This window comes from Schistocerca serialis, chromosome 4 (assembly GCF_023864345.2).
Source record: "Schistocerca serialis cubense isolate TAMUIC-IGC-003099 chromosome 4, iqSchSeri2.2, whole genome shotgun sequence".
NCBI lineage: Eukaryota > Metazoa > Arthropoda > Insecta > Orthoptera > Acrididae > Schistocerca > Schistocerca serialis.
Window position 1 is genome coordinate 382,663,430 of NC_064641.1, and position 21,119 is coordinate 382,684,548.

Sequence of the window (21,119 nt, forward strand, 5' to 3'; positions counted from 1 at the left end):
GCATTGCAGGGATATAGCCAACAGCTGCAAAGAAGCCACATATCAATAAATGGGCTAAAGAATCTGCTCAAGAAATTTGAAGAAATAGGTGGTGAGGTAGGAAGAGGGATGTGGCCCATCCACATGGCAGTTGTTCGTGAAGTTGCTGTAGCTATAGCCAGCTGAGCAGCACAATCCTCAAATTCTGCATCCAGTGCTTGAGCTGTGTCACAGGAATTGTCTCTCCCCTGTTCAATAGTTCAAAAGGTTTTGCAGTGCATTTTACACTCGTGTCACTACAAGATTCAGAATGTGTACTAAGTGAAGCCCCCAAATAGACTATAATGCCGTGACTTTGCCCTTCGTTTTTTGGCACACATGGAAATGGATGGAATGGGGCCAGAGAGTGTTTCTTAGATGGACAAAGCACATTTTACTCTGTAGATTGTCATGACTACACAGAACTGTCACTTATGGAGTTCTACTCCATCACATGTTGTGCAGGAACATCAACTGCACTCAGCTTCTGTGACTGTGTAGTGTAGTTTCACAAGCTCCTTCATTCTCGGTCTGGTTTTCTTTGAGGAGATGACACCTTGCATGTTGTGAGGAACTCCTTGTGCAATGCATGATTCCAGCTTTGCAAGAATGATACTCTGCAAGATGGGGCAATGCCACATGTTGCTTGCCAAGTGAAAGATATTCTTTGAGTAACTTTCAGTAATGACTACATCATTTCTAGGCAATTTCAGGATGTGTAGCCTTCCAGATCCCCTGCCCTAAATCCATGTGCCTTCTGGCTGTGGGGATATCTGAAAGATTGTCTATCTGGGATGTATCGAGACCCTTCCTGATATGAAGGGTAGCATACAATGACATAGTGCTCTGACTACAGTGGATATACTGTGAGCAACTGTTGACTAGGCTGTGTTAAAGAAGCAGCACATTACGGGTCAGGAGACCATACTGAACACATGTTGTAACTTGTGACCATATCCTAATAAATGTGCCAGAACCACCATTATCATGTGTTTGATCATTCATCCCCTTTCCCTGCAACCACTCCACATTCTGACTGCTTACAGTGGCATATTTCCATCTGGTGGCAGAAAGTGGAACTATATTTTTTTTCCAGCATACTACACAAGCACACTGATTAATGAACATAACTACAATAATTCAGTGTCCTTGACGTATGAAGCACTCGGATCAGCATCAATTTAATTGTAACCACCCAGTACATAACACAGTACAGCCTGACTATTTTCATGGCCAACAATTCTTGATCACTGAGGAGTGTATATTTTATAGAGATACTGTACACTGGAGACGTAATGAAAATGGGATTGCATGCATATTTGTCACATCTGAAGAGGCCACCATCTTGGACACTGCGAGATCTATAAATTACATTGAGGGTGAAATGTGACAATATACCTACAGAACTTCTGAATCACTTTGTGGGGGATGCCCTAAACAGACAAAAATTATGGATTGCTGTTGATGGTGAACATACTCTGGCCTGATTCATTAATACAAAAGCACATAAAACAGTTCAGTTCATCACGAGGTGCTCTGATTATACATTAACTGTTTTTTGTTATTCTGTGTCCACACACAGAGCAAACTCCTCTCATCTTGGAATAACAGGGTGTATTGAACATACATAGCACAGGCAGCAAAATGGTAACAAATATGTTTACCTTACAGGAGAACATCACCGAAATTCTGAAAAGTTGGAACTGGCAGACAGTTAAAGAGACACAATAACAATCGCATGAAAGCAGTACTAAGTGAAGAATGTAGGAAAATATTATAGCCTGCTACATATCACTCATGTAGGGACTGTGAAAGCAAGATAAGACTAATTGTGATACACAGAGAGGCATTTCAGCAGTCATGCTTTCCATAATCCATATTTGAATAGAACTGGAAGAAACCCTAACATACGGTATAATGGGAGGTACCCTTTGCTATGCAATTAATAATCAGTCATACTAAATAAAACATTTTCTCCACAGGGAGGTGTGAAGGTGCTTGTAACCGGTCCTTGGTACTCAACTACATCACCATATACTGTGCTATTTGACACATTCCCTGTGCCTACCACTCTGGTACAGAGTGGAGTACTGCGGTGTTATTGCCCTGGTGAGAAGCTAAATTTAGTATTAAAACTGTAATTGCATTTAAAAATAGTACTTTTTGTCTCTGATGCATTGAACATCGTTGCTATTTCTGTGTTGCAGCACATGAGGTAGGGTTAGTTACTTTGCAAGTAGCTTGTGATGGTTTTGTCATCTCAAATTCTGTGATGTTTGAATACAAAGAGCCAATAAGTGGTACCAGCCAAATGGCATGTGAAGAGCGTGAATCTCGTGACAAGAATGGCAATGACAATCTTCTACGTTTCACCCTTCTGCAACGCTTAGAGGCAATGGATGGTCGTCTGCAAATCAAACAGGAGCCTGAGGGTTCTGATCTGGTATGTGTAATATATTGACGTATTTTTACATTTGGTTCTGTTGTTTCTTCTCATTTTCTTCTGCTGCTGCTATTGCTGTTACTGCTTCCATTGCATATCTCCAACACCACTGTAAAATATTACAGAGTATGATCTGCAGTTGTATGCAAAATCATAAAATTACTGTGAATTTTAATTAAGGTTTAGTGCTATTTGTTCAGTTAATGTACAAAACACAGATAAAAAAGCATGGGAGTATTTTGATCCTTTGTTGCTTCATTGGAAAAATAACTGGAAGATAATGTTAGATAGTGATGTTTCTGTGACATAATTCAAATGAACAGCAGTTGGTAGTTCTTATTATTTTAAGACCTGAGGATAAGTTCAGTTAATACGATGTGTTTTACTGATTTTCTTTGTGTAGCTGGAATCTAATTGTGTATTAGAGTATTCTATACAATTACAATTGAGGGTAGTGAGTGAGAAATCTGCAGGAATGTGACAAAAACTAGCTTTCACACAAGTATAGTATAAGCACTCTTTTATGGTCATATATTTGATTATAATATCCAGATTTCCAGCTAGAATTTGAGGTGGAATCTAAAGTTCATCTTGTTTATGATGTTCTTCAAATCCATTGTGTTTGGTATAAAATTGTGATTACAGATATTAATTAGAACATGAACAAGAACATGTCATTTAAATTATTCACTTTGATTGTCAGACTGACCAAATCTTAGCACTTTTGGAAATGGAAAATGGTGCATTTACTGGGTTTCGTTCACCCAGTATTTACTGTAGCACAAGATGAAAAGCAAGCTTCAGTTTTCCTTAAAAACTCAGTGTTTGGAACTCCAGACAAATATTTATATTTTTGTATTGATCATATTTCTGAACTCAGGTTGAAGGCTCATCAATGTTAAGCCAAAGCAATTTTGAAGATCGTCTGGTAAACTATTGCCAAGAAATGACTTCAAAGGCTTGGCAGTGTGGAGAGGAAGTGAGCCCCTCTTGGTTCTGCAGTCATCGAGGCATGACACTTTTACATCTGGCAGCATCCCTTGGTTACTCTAGGTTAGTAAAAACTAAAAATAAATCTTAAGTATGGTAATTTAAATGAGTTTAACTATTAAAATTTGGTGTTGGAAGAAATCTAAAGACAAAACACTATTCTTTCCCACTTCATTTTGTGCTTTATATTTACTTCTGCCTTTAGTTATTTGTAGAGCAGCTGTTACATGCCTATATGACAATTTCATGTGTGGAATGCATGAAGATCTGGGTAAACTTCTGTACAGTCCACACACTTTGTCTCTATGTGTCATTTCTCTAGGTATCAGTTTGCAGAAATGGTAAGATTGTGCAAATGATGTATCTGCATCAGCAGCTACCAGTCTCTCCAGCCAGTCAAAATTTCAACACATTACTCACCTTTCCATTTCTAATTTTTGATTTTTTTTATGAAAACTGGTTTTGTGTTAGGATACCTACTATAAAGGCTCCTTTGAAAAAAATTTAATTTGTTTACTACTACTACTACTACTACTACTAGGCTAATTACTGTTTAGCTCTACAGGACCTTTATACTGAAATGTTTCCCACACCACCCTGTATTGTCTTTCTATGTGTGTGAGTAACTGTATGTTCACTGTTGTGGGTAAATACATACAGTGAACACAGGGCGTTGTGTGAAACTTATAGCAATTACACGCTTCCGCTGTTGTAGAAATCTGCTCCAGTGCTCCAGATACCGTGTTGAGCTGAAAGTGGTAACCAAAGTACGGAGAAATATTCTTCGGGGCTCTGTTGAATAGTTTGCTTTCAATTCTGAGAAATTTCCAGGTACAATTGTGGATTTGAATGATCCATGAAGTGACTTCTTTTCCGAAGAAAGCATTGAACTATTTCACTAGAACTGAACGCTCCCGTCAGAACTGTTCTCAAGCTGGTATTTATTATTAAATCACAATAGAAGTATACGCTGGTTGTAGAATAACATGTACCTTCTTGAAATGAACAATATTTTATTGTTCTATTAACTGATTTCCTTCCATATACATGTATATTTTACAATGTGAATCAAATTCCCGCAATGGCGTCGATTTTTTACATCACAAGAATGGCTCTCCTCTTGTAAAATTACTCTTAACAAGAACAAAAGCTCTATATCCTAAGAATAATTATGTGAGCACTGACCGCCACAGAGTAATAAGCAATATCTTTGTCTCTCTCTCTCTCGCACTGTCACAGCAAGTTACGCTGCATGATACATCATACTACATACTTATCCATTACTTTATAAAACAATTTCATATTTGTTTATATAAGACCTTTATGTATTCATTACCTCTGCATGTTACCATATTTATTTATCTCCAGCTTCTTCATTCTAATAACTTCTTGAACAATTGCATTTCTCTCGCTCATCCTGCACAACCTGCTGTACTGCTTGATGAAACATTCTGTGCTTAGGTCTTCTGAACATTTCACATATAAACTAATGTTTTGGAGTGTATTGTTCATCTGACACCACCTTAGAATATTCCAGTCTGTGACACAATATTCTCCCTGCTCTGCAGTTGCCTGTGACTTCCTCTTCATAATGACCAGTAGAAGCTATGATTTGATCAGTTATACCAATTAACTATACCCTCCTTGACAATTGAGGTGAACTGAATGCTACAATTGCTTTTAAGCACATTATTGCCACAAATCTCAAATGTTAGAGTACCAGTAATAAAAAAATGTAGCTAAATTTAAACTTGGTAAAATATTCCTGGGTATTATGCCATGGTCAAATGAATTGAAACCCAACAAGTCATCCCATCCATGGAGGGCATCTTCAGTGGCATTTGTAGCTTTTTTGACAGTCTGATGTATATCCTGGCTCTCTACTGAGTGAAGTAAGTTCTGTTTCCACAAGCTCCCACGCAGGGACATGACGTCACCTGTGTAGAATACTAGATTGCAACTGGCTGTTTTTGGTAGCTTTGTGTGCTATTGATGTCACCCCATAGAGGAAGACTAGTGCACATCTTCTTCGGCATCTTAATACAGATACTGTTTAGCTTCACACCATCCTCTTGCCACTTAAAATTCTTAGGGTTGTAATATCCACTTGTAGCTGCCAGTCTCTTACTCTTATCAAATCAAATCCTGTGGTGTCCTGGTTGCAAAGCATGTTCTGCAACAGCTGAACGACCTGTTTCTCCTCTTTTATAGTTGCCCTTGTGTTCTTCTTGTCATTTTTTAAATAATTCTTTTTGTAGTACCCCCATACACATCCTCGCAGCTACACGTTGTCCAATAAATTCCCACTTTTTCCGGGGGTTTGCGAGCATCCTTGGCTGACTTTAAGGTCTTCCTGAACCTTTCAAGTGGATTTGTAGATTACAGTGATATTCCATTTCATCAAGATCTTTCCTATGCTGTCCTTTCCTACTCTTTTTGACTCAGTGCACAAATAATCATTCTTCTGCAAAGAACTGATGAGGTATTTTGATTCCATATCGAGCAACTCTAGTTGACAGATGTTCCTCACTCTCACTGCCAACGTTTTTGCTAATTATGTGGATGAATGGGTTTTGGTGTACCAAGTGGCCCAAGCTACCATCTTCTTTCTTAAAGACTAGCACATCTAGAAAACATGATCTGCCATGTACGACCTCCTTCATAGTGAGCTGAATGTTCGGATACTTTACATTGTGATGTTCATGCAAATGGCCTAGTTCCTCTCTGCCATGTCTCCTCAATACAAATGTATCATCCACATAATGGAACCATGTACTTGGTTTTTTGTCACAGTTTCTAATGCTTGTTCTTCGAGTATTTCCACAAAGAAATTTGCTATCACTGGACTTAAGTGGCTCCCCATAGGCAGGCATCTATCTGTTTGTAAAACTCGTTATCCCATTTGAAGTATGTGGCCATGAGGCAATATTTAAAAAGTTCTGCTATATCAGCAGGAAAAACCAGTGTCAACTATTCCAATATCTATGGTAAATAATGATACCACATCAAAATTGACTTTAGGTCCTCCATCTGGATCACTGTGCCATTTAAGTTACCAATAAAATGTTTCAATTTCTTGGTGTAAGAATCTGATTGGTCCACAGTGGGTTGTAATAGTGTAGTCAAGAACTTAACAATTGGTGATTAGGTGGGCAAAACAATGGCACTTACTGTATGTCGTGACTAAATATTTTCCTTATGACTTTTCAGCACTGTATAAAGTCTCAGTGGTAGCACAACTGAATCGAAAAGGTCTTTGATTGCTCTGTTCAGTTGAGAAGTTTTTTTATTAAATATGTGACAGTTCTAAGAACCTCATCAGTGGGTCCCGCAACATTCTTAACTGTTGCTGACTTGCTTCCTTCAGGAGAAGAATGATAATACTATCATTTTGTAGCATTACTTTCACCCACAGTTACATTACATTTTGGAGCTTCCTGTGAGCTAATACTATTATTGCTTGTAGAAGGATTTCTTCAGTTATTGCACAGTCCACACTATAAGTGCCTGCTTCCTTGCTACCTATAATACCCCCATGGGCAAAACTTACAGAGTAATGGCAAAATTTCCACCCCTGGCATGCACAGACCTCTCACTATCAGATAATGAATGTTCAGATAAATGGATATCAGTACAGAAAATGTCTTCAACAAAGAAGATGGTAGCTTAGGCCACATGGTATATAAAAACCCACACACACAGACCATTACTTTCACTGAGATTCAGATTGACACCCCTGACAAAAGCAAGATGTTATAAAAATGGTGGAAGATAGAGCAAGGAACATCTATGAACCAGAGTTGCTTGAAGCAGAATGTAAGTATTTCACCGAAGCGTTTCAGAAGAATGGGTATTCATCCGCTGAGATAAAGTGTTAAGACAGCCACAAAAAGATCACAGTGATATACGGGCACCTGCAAAATCAAAGATTTTATTGCCATTCATTAAAAATGTAATGAATCACATACGAAATATCTTGACAAAATTGAATATACAGAATGAAAATTTCACTCTGGGTTCGAGTGTGCACTGATATGAAATTTCCTTGCAGATTAAAACTGTGTGGCAGACAGAGACTGGAACTTCGGACCTTTGCCTTCTGTAGGCAAGTGCTGTATTGACTAAGCTACCAAGGCACAACTCACGACCTGTCCTCAAAGCTTTGCTTCTGCCAGTACTTCATTTCATTCTGGAAATTGTCCCCAGTCTGTGGCTAAGCCATGTCTCCACAATATCCTTTCTTCCAGGAGCGTTAATATTGCAAGTTTCACGGGAGAGATTCTATGAATTTTGGAATGTAGGAGATGGTAGAAGCAAAACCATGAAGACAGTTTGGGAGTCACGGTGGTTAGCTCAGCCTGCGAAAGGTAAGGATCCTGAGTTTGAGTCTCATTCTGGCATGCAGTTTTAATCTGCAAGGAAGTTTCAAAATTGAATATTGCTGTAATCTACAAACCCATCCAGAAGATACAGGAACACCTAAAGTTGGTCAAGGATGCTTTCAAATCTACCATGAAGTTGTGTAGCCATATACATGGGGACTACTAAAAGAACTACTGAAAAACGACTAGAACAACATAAGAGCAACTGTAGAAGGGGAGAAACAGAAGATCAGCTGTTGCAAAGCACACTTTGCAGCCAGGAGACAACGAATTTGATTTGGTAAGACTCCAGTACTGGCAGCCTAAGTGGATACTATGAAGTGCAACAGAGATTACAAAATGCTCTAAGAATTTTAATCAGAAAGAAGATGGTGTTAAGCTAAGTGTATCTGCATTCTGGTGCCGAAGAAGACATTTACCAATCTTACACCATGGGATGATAGCAATAGTGAATGGAAGCAACTGACAGTGGCCAATTGTGCTAAAATATTCAAAACAGGTGATGTCAAGCTCTGTGCAGAAGCACATAGAAATGGAATTGTACTTCAGTCGGTAGTGAAATAAACTGTGCATTGGACCTTAAGAAAAGCTACAATTGGCACTGAAGAAAAAGTGTGCAGACTGTAATGAACTGTTTAAGAGCTGCGTGCTGTGATCTAGTAGCACTCTGGTCGATGTGTGACACCAATTTTAGTACAGTTCATTTCCGTCATATTTACAGTGACGTGCTCTAGCCTGTAGCATGCATTTACATGACATTAACTCCACATTGTCTGCGGTATATTGTCTTTTATGACTTTACGTAAGTTCAATGTTCCATAGCCATGAGAGACTCAGCCATTTTATGAATATGTTACTCAGGTTAGTGTGGTAGTGTGTGAGAATGTGTGTACTGTCACCAACGCTGTTTTATGTTACCTGCTACTGTACTCCACCAATTGGTTCACGATAGGTGAGTGGTTGCCTTCCCTTGTTTTATATATTGCTTCATCCAGAAATTTCCATCATTGTTACTCAAATTAGACCCAGTTTACCTTATCTACATGCAAATAACTCAGCAACTTATTTCTATAATTCCTGTTAATTGTGTATATGTCTTTCCACATATAAAACCATCTAGTTCCGCTATTGCAATATAAGTAAGACCAAGGAACAGCAGGGTGAGGAGTTGGTTACTTCCTCTCTCTCTCTCTCTCTCTCTCTCTCTCTCTCTCTCTCTTTTTTTTTAACATTATCATCTTTTTAAATTTTCCTCATCTTTTTCATCTGTTTTTGGTCTTTTAGGAGGAAAATAAATATTTACTTTTGTTTCCAAGTTCCTGTATTCATGTTTATTCATTTAACTTCTTGGAATGCTCCATTGATGGAAGTAGATAATGTCTAACCTGAAAGGCTTCTAAAATTTGAGATGGATTCTTTAATTTTGTCTTTTTGAGTGTCTCTTTCATTGCATGCAGCTGTTATTGCTGTCAACAATATTAGGTAAAGGATAGATTACTACTCACCATAAATGTGCCATGATGAGTTACAGACAGGTGCAACGAAAAGACTGTCACACATTTAGCTTTGAGCCAAAAGCTTCTTCAGAAAAGAAAACACACACAGGTCAAGCACAACTCACACACACATGACCACTATCTCCAGCAGCTTGGACTGGAATGCAACCTTTTATAACGTTGTTGATATTCCAACCTGGACTTTCCATTGTTTGTTATTAGTGTCAAATATTACTCTATTACCAGTTGCTCTATTTTTGTTCCATGTTCTAATTTTGCTGTAGTAACAATACTGCTAATGTGATACTTTGCTCAATTTTGAAAATAAAATTTTGAAGTTGAGAAAATATAAATTCCATAGTGACTGGCAAGTCCATAGTGAGGCAATACTGACCTTATGACTTATCTTAGAAGAAAGATTAAGGAAAGGCAAACCTACGTTTCTAGCATTTGTAGACTTAGAGAAAGCTTTTGACAATGTTGACTGGAATACTCTCTTTCAAATTCTAAAGGTGGCAGGGGTAAAATACAGGGAGCGAACGGCTATTTACAATTTGTACAGAAACCAGATGGCAGTTATAAGAGTCGAGGGACATGAAAGGGAAGCAGTGGTTGGGAAGGGAGTAAGACAGGGTTGTAGCCTCTCCCCGATGTTGTTCAATCTGTATATTGAGCAAGCAGTAAAGGAAACAAAAGAAAAATTCGGAGTAGGTATTAAAATTCATGGAGAAGAAATAAAAACTTTGAGGTTCGCCGATGACATTGTAATTCTGTCAGAGACAGCAAAGGACTTGGAAGAGCAGTTGAATGGAATGGACAGTGTCTTGAAAGGAGGATATAAGATTAACATCAACAAAAGCAAAACAAGGATAATGGAATGTAGTCTAATTAAGTCGGGTGATGCTGAGGGAATTAGATTAGGAAATGAGGCACTTAAAGTAGTAAAGGAGTTTTTCTATTTGGGGAGCAAAATAACTGATGATGGTCGAAGTAGAGAGCATATAAAATGTAGGCTGACAATGGCAAGGAAAGCATTTCTGAAGAAGAGAAATTTGTTAACATCCAGTATTGATTTAAGTGTCAGGAAGTCATTTCTGAAAGTATTTGTATGGAGTGTAACCATGTATGGAAGTGAAACATGGACAATAAATAGTTTGGACAAGAAGAGAATAGAAGCTTTCGAAATGTGGTGCTACAGAAGAATGCTGAAGATTAGATGGGTAGATCACATAACTAATGAGGAAGTATTGAATCGGATTGGGGAGAAGAGAAGTTTGTGGCACAACTTGACCAGAAGAAGGGATCGGTTCGTAGGACATGTTCTGAGGCATCAAGGGATCACCAATTTAGTATTGGAGGGCAGCGTGGAGGGTAAAAATCGTAGAGGGAGACCAAGAGATGAATACACTAAGCAGATTCAGAAGGATGTAGGTTGCAGTAGGTACTGGGAGATGAAAAAGCTTGCTCAGGATAGAGTAGCATGGAGAGCTGCATCAAACCAGTCTCAGGACTGAAGACCACAACAACAACAACAGTGACTGGCTAGTAGTCTGAAAAATAAAGTCTCTGCATTGGGGAAAAATGTTAGTGAAAGTGGACTGTTCTGCAGTGTGTGTTCTTGTTCCTTTACTTTTTAGGAAAAAGGTTTTCAGGCAGTTTTTAACCCCAAACTGTTAACAAAACATCATAAGAATAGGTTTGAAATTAAATGTGGACCAGATCAGTTACATTTAGAACTTTCAGTTCAGACGCAAGCTTTGAGTTCAGTCCATGCGCCAAGAATACAGATGTTAAGTACCAAGGATAGTTCCACTACTGTTGAACTGATTTGGAAAATGAAATCAGTGACTTCCAATTACTCAATAGATTCATGAAATGATATTTGTTAAATTTTGTAGATGTTCCCTTATAGTGTTCCTGAAAATTACTCATTTTTGTCTTAGAAAATGAGACATGTACTAACTGGTGGACTGGTATCATATTTCTGGGAGCATATGTTAGAAGAAGCGTGTTCATCATACTACCCATTGAGTTTTGATGGAACTATCAATGTTAAAGATAAAAGAGAATTTCAAACAGCCATTACATCTTGGTCAGAGAGTAACTGCTGCATAACAACAAGGTCACTTAAGAACTTTCTTTATCGAAGAAGCAGATGGTGAAATGTTTCATCAGAAATAATGTGAAGAACTTTCTGAAGTGAACTTGTACCTAAGTAAATGCCTTCTGGGGGGGGGGGGGGGGGTCACATGCACTTAACATCACTAAAAAAGTGTTTAGAGTCTTAGACAATGATGTCCAGGAAATCCAAGGCAGACAACTTAAAAATATGAGAACATACAACATTCATATAATGAATAATGCCTATGTAAAATCATTGGAGTGTTTAGATGAAGAAGTATCCAAATGTCTGGTCAATATTCACAATTATTTTCATGGTTGGCCTGTCCATTGACAAGAATTTGAAGAAATTCTAAGTTTAACATTCCACTTCATAAGTTTTTTAAGCATATACACCCATAAGGTGGCTTAGTTTAGGATCTTCGGCTAACAGGATTTTGGAACAGTGGGATGGTATAGCATATTACTTTCTTAACCATATATCTCTAAAAATAGAATTACACTACTGTTCAATCCAAATCCTACAGTGATATTGTGAATGCTTAAAAAAACCTCCAATAAAAGCAGAACTTCATTAGATAATTTAATCTGCAGAACTATTCTGAAAGTTCATGCAGCATTTTCAGAGCTAAACACTTTGATTCACAAATTGCTTACAGAAATAGAAAACATTCTTGAAATCTTTTTGGCTCATGTCTAGAACATTTCTGCTTTAAGAAAAATTGAAAGTATTTCCGAATTTCTTCATAATGAACACTTCACATTGAATGATCTGCTTCCTCTTGAACAACTAGTTGTTAGTGAGCAAGTAACCAAAGAGTTTAGGACGCTGGAAGAATGTGACAAGTTGTGGTTTCTATACAATGCAGACAAACATTATAACACAGTTCACAAAAATGTGATGGAATAGACTTGCTTATGAAGTGCACTACTAAAAAGACTTGGGTTTTTAGATTCCAAAGAAAGAATAAAGAGCAGAAGCTGCAGTAAAATGTCAAAGGTTGCAAAATAGTGCCATTTGACCTCCAGCAAGATTACATATTAGACAAGTGGAGGGTTCTACAGTTTGAAAATGATGACACAGCTTTAAATAACAAAGGTACTGACAAGTAATGGCAGAGCACATCTCAAAAAGAGATTCATCATCTACAGAGTTTAAGTAAACAAAAGTTTCAAAACTTGTTAAGGCTTGTCTAACATTGTTCCATGGAAATGTGGACATAGAAAGGAGGTATACTATTGCGAAGCACACATTAGGAGAAGACAAGGCAGCAATGACTGAAAGATTTTTGAACAATATTCTGAATGTCACGGATGCATTGGGATAACACCCCATTTTCTTTCTTTGCTCATTAGATATGGACAGCAAGCACATGCAAATTATAGAGCTTATAAGGAAAAATGTGAAAGGAAAAGAAAACGTGAATTAGAATAAAAGCAAAAAAGAGGAACAAAACCACAAGCTTCTCGAAGAGTTGAATAACAAGGTGAATAACATCAGAAAATCAATAGATTGTGAAACAACTTCTCTGAAAGAATAGAGAAAAGAACATCAACTATCGAAGGAGGCACAAGAAGAACTTCTCTTTCAAGCTTCAGATAAACTGAAGAAAGAACTCAAAATAATGATTTAAAAGCATGAAAATAAGTTCATGGTATGTCTGAGAGGGCACAAATCATGAAAGTAGAAGAAAGAGTGAAAGAAAGGTAGTGGAAACCATTCAGAAAAATCTTGAGAAAAGAAAATTTAATATGATTACTTCATTTTTTGCTAAGATTCCTAAGAAATAGTAATCCAAAAATTATGTTGATCTTTTCCAGTATTAAAGTGTAGAATAACAGTTGTAAAAATGTGATGTAGGTTTTGTTTGTGAGTTACGATTACCAATATTGAACTACCAATGTACCTACACATATTAATAAATTTGTATCAAGGAAGAAATGGCCATGCACCATCCAGGGTTGTAATAGAGAAATTTATTACAGTCTTAACTAGTCTTTTGGAAGGTGGTTATCAAAAATGAAAACAACTAATTTGTGCCATTTCTGTTTATTTAAATAAATAGCTGAGTACGTAGTGCTGCCCTGCTATGTATTGATTCCAATCTACTGTTAGTCCGTCTCCTCATCCCCCCTCTCTCTATCCATCTCATCCTTCATGTTCGCTCTGTCTATCTCCTCCTCCCCCCACTCTGTCGGTCTCCTCCCTCCTCCTCTGTTCATCTCCTCCTCCCCTCCGCCTCTCTCTATTCATCTCCTCCTCCCCTCTGCCTCTCTCTGCCTATCTCTTCCTCCCCCTCTCTCTGTCCATCTCTCCCTTCCATCTGCCTGTGCCAGTCTCCTCCTCCCCCCTCACTGTCTGTCCAGCTGCTCCTTCCCCAATTCTGTCTCCATGCTGTCGCTACAGTAGGACACTGGTGGTTTTTCTTTTAAGATTGTAAAAAATTTGGGCAAAATTGTTCTTGGGCCTTGCTCTTTTTACTCTTGGCTTTGCCTGCATACATACATCAAAACCAGGCTGTCCCAAAAGACGACGACAAGCTATAGGGACAGGTTCCTTACACCGAAAGAAGAAAAAAATGTCAGTAAACATGGGTTCTAAAGTGCATGCCTTAAGAGCTATGAGCGCTTCTTCAGTAAAAGAGATTTGTTTCACACTAGCGAAGATGAAAAAGTGCTCATAGCTTTTAAGGTTGCATTTTTGAGTCCATGCTTACTAGACATTTTTTTCTTGTTTTGGTGCAAGGAATGTGTCCCTAAAGCTTGTTGGTGTTTTTCTGGAACACCCTGTATATTTCACATACATTTAATATATTGTAAACATATTTGTACATATATTTCACATTTATCTCTAGTGAATTTTGCCATGTAGCTTCATTTTCACACAGCTTAATATTTATGACATTGACTCTCCTGAACGGTGTGCTGCAAAATGATATACTTTTGCATATACATCCAGTGGCATATGTGGCTACTGTCTAGGAAATGTGCTGTGAGTATAGTTACTAATAAATTAAAACTTCATGTGTGATGCGGCAGTTTTTCACACATCTCAGTGTTTGTATCATATCTCCTGAACTATGTATCATACAATGATATATTTTTATATGTGCCTTCAGCAACACAGTATGTGTATCCTGTCTGCAAAATGTGTTGCAAACAGAATTAGTAGTAAACAAGTAATAATGGAAAACATCGTGCTTCATGCGACGGTTGTACAGCATATGGTAATGATAAACCTGTTTCCCTTCATCATTCTGTGGAAGTTGTCAGGGACAAAAAGTATCATAAGGTTTGAATGTGTAAAGTCTGTTCCAAGTCAATAAGTGCTCTCATTTGCAAATACTGGATGACTAAGGTCGGCTATTCGTGCGTTTTGGACTACACTTGTTTTTCAACCCCCAACCTCACTACTTCAATAGTAGGTGGTACATATTCTCACAGTGATGATTTCCAGACCATAAGTGGTGTGTACCAGGTTTGGTCAAAGTAAGTCCAGTAATTTAGCAGGAGATGTGAAATATGCACACACACATACATACATACATAAATACATACATATTGTATTGTACATTCATTTTTATAATATGTATGGATTTGTCAGCTTTTTATCACATTTTTTTTCAAATGGTTTTATCATCTTTTAATTACCTTCTTCAAATATTTTGTCACTTTTCTCAGCTTTTTCAAATGTCACCATGTCCGCCTGCTTAGTTGGGTGGTAACGTGCTTGCCTCCCATGCAAACGGACCCGGGTTCGATTCCTGGCCAGGTTGGAGATTTTCTCCACTTGGGGACTGGGTGCTGTATTGTCCTCATCATCATTTCATCCTCATCACCGGCGCGCAAGTCGCCCAATGTGGCATCGAATGAAATAAGACTTGCACTTGGTGGCCAAACTTCCACGAATAGGGGCCTCCCGGCCATACGCTCATTTCATTTCAATGTCACCATAGCACCTCAATTTGGAACTGCATAGTTTTAATACAGAGGAAATGGGATAAATGAGTGTAGACTTCATGAATTTGTATACTTTTGAAAGTGATGGAATTGTTTGTTAAGTATGAAGTTATGTTTGACTAAGAATGCAATTTTGTTTCACAGAAGTAGAAACATCTGTTTAAGATGAAGTGTATACATTTGATGTAATTTGGCATTTTGCTGAATCTATAACTTAAGTAGAAAAAATAAACATTTACTTGTTAAAATTTTGTTATAGGCTTGTTTGTGCAATGTTGCACTGGAGAGAGGAGAATTCGTCTCTTCTGTTGGAAACAGAAGTTGATGCCCTTAGTCAGGATGAAGATGGATATACTCCCCTTGTGAGTGAAAGCTTTTTGTTGTTGTTTGTTAATCAGCATAGCACTTACTGTATGAGATTGTGTATTATTAATGAAACTGTCTTCCATGATGCAGTGTGCTTCAGTATTACTTGCACACGTAACTTATTTCATGTAATCCTAGTATTTGGATTTTGAAATTCTTAATTAAGTGTATCTATAGATACTCTAACAGATATGCCTATCTTCTGAAGATATGCGTAATGCAATCTCATGACTTAATTATCATATCTGATCAAAATGTGATTATAAGTTAATGTTCCATGTCGCCCTAGCCAACAAAAATTCCTTCGATAACTTTTTAATCCACAATGTTTCATCATTGTGTTTGATGAGAATTTAAACTGGCAGTAGCAGATTTTGGAACTCCTAAAACAACTTAGTTCAGCCACATCTGCATTTAGAATCATTGCAGACCTTGGGAAGAGGTAAATCCGTAAGTTCATATATTTTGAATATAATAGAGGGAAACATTCCACGTGGGAAAAATATATCTAAAAACACAGATGATGTGACTTACCAAACGAAAGTGCTGGCAGGTTGATAGACACACAAACAAACACAAACATACACATGAAATTCAAGCTTTCGCAACAAACTGTTGCCTCATCAGGAAAGAGGGAAGGAGAGGGAAAGACAAAAGGATGTTGGTTTTAAGGGAGAGGGTAAGGAGTCATTCTAATCCCGGGAGCGGAAAGACTTACCCTAGGGGGAAAGAAGGGGTATACACTCGCACACACACACATATCCATCCACACATACATACACACACACACAAGCTTGGTCTGCTTGTGTGTGTGTATGTGCAGATGGATATGTGTGTGTGTGCGAGTGTATACCCCTTCTTTCCCCCTAAGGTAAGTCTTTCCGCTCCCGGGATTGGAATGACTCTTACCCTCTCCCTTAAAACCCACATCCTTTCGTCTTTCCCTCTCCTTCCCTCTTTCCTGATGAGGCAACAGTTTGTTGCGAAAGCTTGAATTTCATGTGTATGTTTGTGTTTGTTTGTGTGTCTGTCGACCTGCCAGCACTTTCGTTCGGTAAGTCACATCATCTGTGTTTTTAGATATAGTTCATATATTTTGCATTTTTTCATTCAGTAATGTCATATAGTGTACTATTCTGGGAAACTCATCAGCAAGAAAGAAAGTCTTCAGTTGCTGAAAAATGTGTTATTTGTTGTAAGAATAATAAAATGTGATGCTCACCCACAATCACCTTCTAGACATCTGTTTTAGGAGTTAATCATTTTGACTACTGATTCACAGTATATTTATTCACTCATGAAGTTTGTTGTAAATAAGCCACTGCAGTTTAAAAGGAACAACAATGTACATAATTACAATACTGGAAGAAAAACTGACATTCTTTACTCCACATTAAGGCTGTCTTTAACATAATAAGGGGTGCACAATGCTGCAACAAAAAAAAATTGATCATCTACACAGTGACATAAAATGTTTTACAGAGTGCAAAGTAAAATTTGGAAACAAACGGAAAAAGTTTCTTCTTGACAAGTCCTCATATTCTGTAGAAGAATTTCTATTATTGTATGGTGTAAAAGATGGTGGGTAGGAATTGCTAACTCACATCAGTATATTTAGTAGTAGTAATAATAATAATAATAATAATAATAATAATAATAATAGTAATAAACTTGTAAATGGTCAGCTTGTATGCATATTTACAAAATAATTTGCAGTGTGACTTGTTTCACATCACTACAATTTATCATGCAAAAGATTTGTTGAACATGAAATTAACTACTTAACTAACCTAGAGAATATGAGCTATTGGAGGAATAGCCTGTTTGTATTCAATTTCCTGCCCATGAAGTTAACCATTCTGTGTCAATTTTTGGGTGCATTCATTTCTGGAATGCATCCAAGGCAGATTCAAGGACGAATGTGAAACACTGTATCGACACTATGGATTATGTCCATCAACAGTCAATACTCATAATGGTGTTTCCAGCTGGACAATGAATAATTCAGAAGGAAATGGAGAAAATGTTGCCAGGTGACATCATTCAACAATGTGAAAGTCCTTGTTCCTCTCCTGTGTTTGTTGTGAATAAGAAGGATGGCAATTACCAGCAGCTGAACAGTGTCACGTAAAAAGGTTATTACCCCGTTCTCATGAACTGATGACGCTTTGGACTGTCAGAAGTGTGTGTTCTTTCTCCACCTTGGATATGAAGAGAGGTACTGGCAGATTGAAGTTACGAGGCTGACTTCATAATACTGATGGTCTCTGTGAGTTCAAATTTAAGTAATTAGGTCTGCAACACTCCAGCCATAATCGAATACAAGAGTCTGCTTCCTCTTAAATACACTGTGTGTCTTTGTTACCTGGATGAAATCATTATTTTCATGAAGATGTTCAAAGAACATCTAAGCCACCTGAAAACTGGGCTGTGAGTCTTTTCCTGAATCAAGGAAATAGCTTCTTCATCATCCAAGAAACAAAAGTCGTGGGACAACTATTTAACAAAAGTGGATTTTGTCATGATCCAAAAAAAGAATGAGCCATAACAGGTGTTCTAACATTGCAGCACATTTTCGATGTGTGAGGCTGCTTCTGAGGTACACACTTGAGAAAGGATTTTAGTTGGAAGACACAGCCAGTACAAGAACTGGTGCTGGGAGATGCCATATTTTTTTTTAGAATGAGGAGCGAGAAAGATATTTAATATTCTTAAGAAGGTGCTGACAGCTTCCCAATTCGAGGCAGTTACTGATGACAGAGCCGAAATGAAACTACACACTTATGCTAGTGGTTACAGGCTTGTGCAGTTTTAGTAAAAATCCAAAAAGGTTCTGAAAGAGTGATTGCTTACACCTCCAGAGTACTCAGAAATGCTGAGGAAGAGTGCCTTGCAGTTGTCTGGGTATTCAGTAAGTCCTGTCCCTATTTATATAGCAGTCCATTCACTGTTGTGACTGACCACCAGTCTTAATGTTGGATGACAATCCTGAAGGATCCATGTGGACAACTGACAACAATTCTTAATGTTAGATGACAATCCTGAAGGACCCATTTGTACAACTAGCAATATATGACCTGAAGCTTCAGGAATATGACATCACAGTTGTATACAAAAACGGATGCAAACACAGTGGTGCTGCAAGTTTTTTTGTGTGACCATCCTCCGCAGCAAGCTTATAAATACTTGTTTTGCAAGTTTTTCCGTGTGGCCATCCTCCAGAGCAAGCATATAAATACTTGTTTTGCAAATCAAACTGCCTTTTCCTGCTGCTAGTTGCTTTATTTATCCCATACGCGTTTCGCCTTCTCCTGTTCTAAGGCATCATCAATGGGCTCTATAATGATACAGTTTTGTTATTTATAGATTATCATACAGTTAACTTCACGATTTTTTGTAAAAAAAAATTAATTACTTACGATTTGCTGATCTGCGTTTCCTCACATCTGATCTGGAGGTGGCAGTGACAAAAGTGATAGTGCGACCTCCAGACCAGATGTGAGGAACCACAGATCAGCAAATTGTAAGTAATTAATTTTTTTTACAAAAAATCACGAAGTGAACTGTTTGATAATCTATAAATAACAAAACTGTATTGTTATAGACCCCACTGATGATGCCTTAGAACAGGAGAAGGCGAAAAACGTATGGGATGAATAAAGTAACTTGCAACAGGAAAAGACAGTTTGATTTGCGAAACAGTGATGCTGACTTACTTTCACAGAATCTGTTGGAGGAACATTGTACTGCTGTTGATATTTCAGTCATCACTACACCAACAAACATTAATGCTATGATGGGAAGGTCCAGAATTGCTGAACACCATTGTAGCGTTGGAGAAGGAAGAATCAAAGAAGAGTTCAATTTAATAGATGGAACACTGTATTAAAGGAATTACAGCCCTATGGCATGGAAATGCTTGCTCATCATCTCAGCTCATTTACAGCTAGACATACTGAAATATTTTCATGAGGTTGTGATATGAGGCCATCTGGAATCTGTGAAGACCCTTGATGTAATCAGGAGGAGGTATCATTAGCTAAGTACCTACCTGTATGTCAGAAATATGTAGGAAATGCCAGCAACCAAAGTGTCCTCATGTTACCCCTAGGACAGTGTTTCCCAGTGTTCCTGTAACCATTACTCCTGAAGATCATGTACACTGCCCAACAAAAAAAGTGGAGCACCCAGAAGACATGGTCAAATGTCAGTGTAACTTTTTTCATCTACACATCACCTGTGTGTATGTAAACGATTGGAGTTGCAATTCTTTGTGCCAGGTAGAATGGCCAGCAGAGCATATTGGCATTGTTGTCAGGCCTGTTAGGGTATATAAGGAGCACGGACAGTGTCAGAAGTTGAGTGATTACTGTGAATGACATGGATATGCCACATATTCATGTGAGGCAGAATTATCAGCATCTGATAGTTTGAAAGGGCCCTCATTGTGAGTCTCTATTTGTCTGACTGGTCAAATTGTGCAACATCCAGATTTTTAGGGTTTTAGGATGTGACAGTGGCCCAGTGTTGGACTGCATGGGAATGTGAGGACAGACTTACATGTTGTCAAGATTCTGGTCAACTAGATCTTACCACCATGAGGGATGATTGCTGTATTGTATCCCAAGCACATTGTAAACCCTTCACATCTTTGCATGCCATCCAAGAACAAGTAATGGATTCCCCGTAACATTCTGAGTCATTCTGCACCATTGGTTGGAGGCTAGATGCAGCTGGACTAGGGACTTCTTGTCCCATGCGTAAGCCAGCGTTAACACCACAACATGAATGAATGCATTTGGAATGGTGCTGTCAACAGGAAACATGGACTGCTGATGAATTGCATCACATTGTGTCCTACACTACCTTGAATGACCATGGCAACCTCACAGAGAAAGTTCCCACTCTACCAATGTTTTGGAGAGGCACAGTCATGTTAATTCTAGGAACATTAACATTCAACAATAAAAAACACACTTGTTTTTTAGGCGTTATACTTGTCAAGAAGTAATGAAAATAATTGAGATGAATGGTATTGCTTATTTCTAACAAGTCTTTTTAGATTTTGTTTGGTCTTTACCGATGTATATCAGAAATCATATTTCAGATTCAGTCAGTTTCTTACCTTTGTTTTCATTGCCGTCATGGAATCAGCATTCTTAAGGCTTTTTCTCATAATTGGGGTACTCTTCAGCAATCTTTCTTCAAAATTAATGCCAGTCCAGTGCCAGTGTCAAAGATATCAAGGCCCAGTTTCAGCAGTTGTGGGCTAGCTTGCTTTAGAAGAGGATACAATGGCTGTATGACTCCCTGCCAACAGAATCATGTCAGAAGGGGATACAA

General features: G+C 38.0%; 1 protein-coding gene across 1 annotated transcript in view; it reads left to right on the forward strand.

Moving 5' to 3' along the window:
* Positions 1–21,119, forward strand: part of LOC126474866 (calmodulin-binding transcription activator 1) — a 1,815,894-nt gene that overhangs the window by 1,593,220 nt on the left and 201,555 nt on the right. Inside the window, exons 14-17 of the mRNA XM_050102346.1 lie at positions 2,001–2,127; positions 2,226–2,461; positions 3,342–3,514; positions 15,670–15,772. Of these exons, the coding sequence (XP_049958303.1) occupies positions 2,001–2,127; positions 2,226–2,461; positions 3,342–3,514; positions 15,670–15,772 (639 nt within the window). The remainder of the gene's footprint in view (positions 1–2,000; positions 2,128–2,225; positions 2,462–3,341; positions 3,515–15,669; positions 15,773–21,119) is intronic.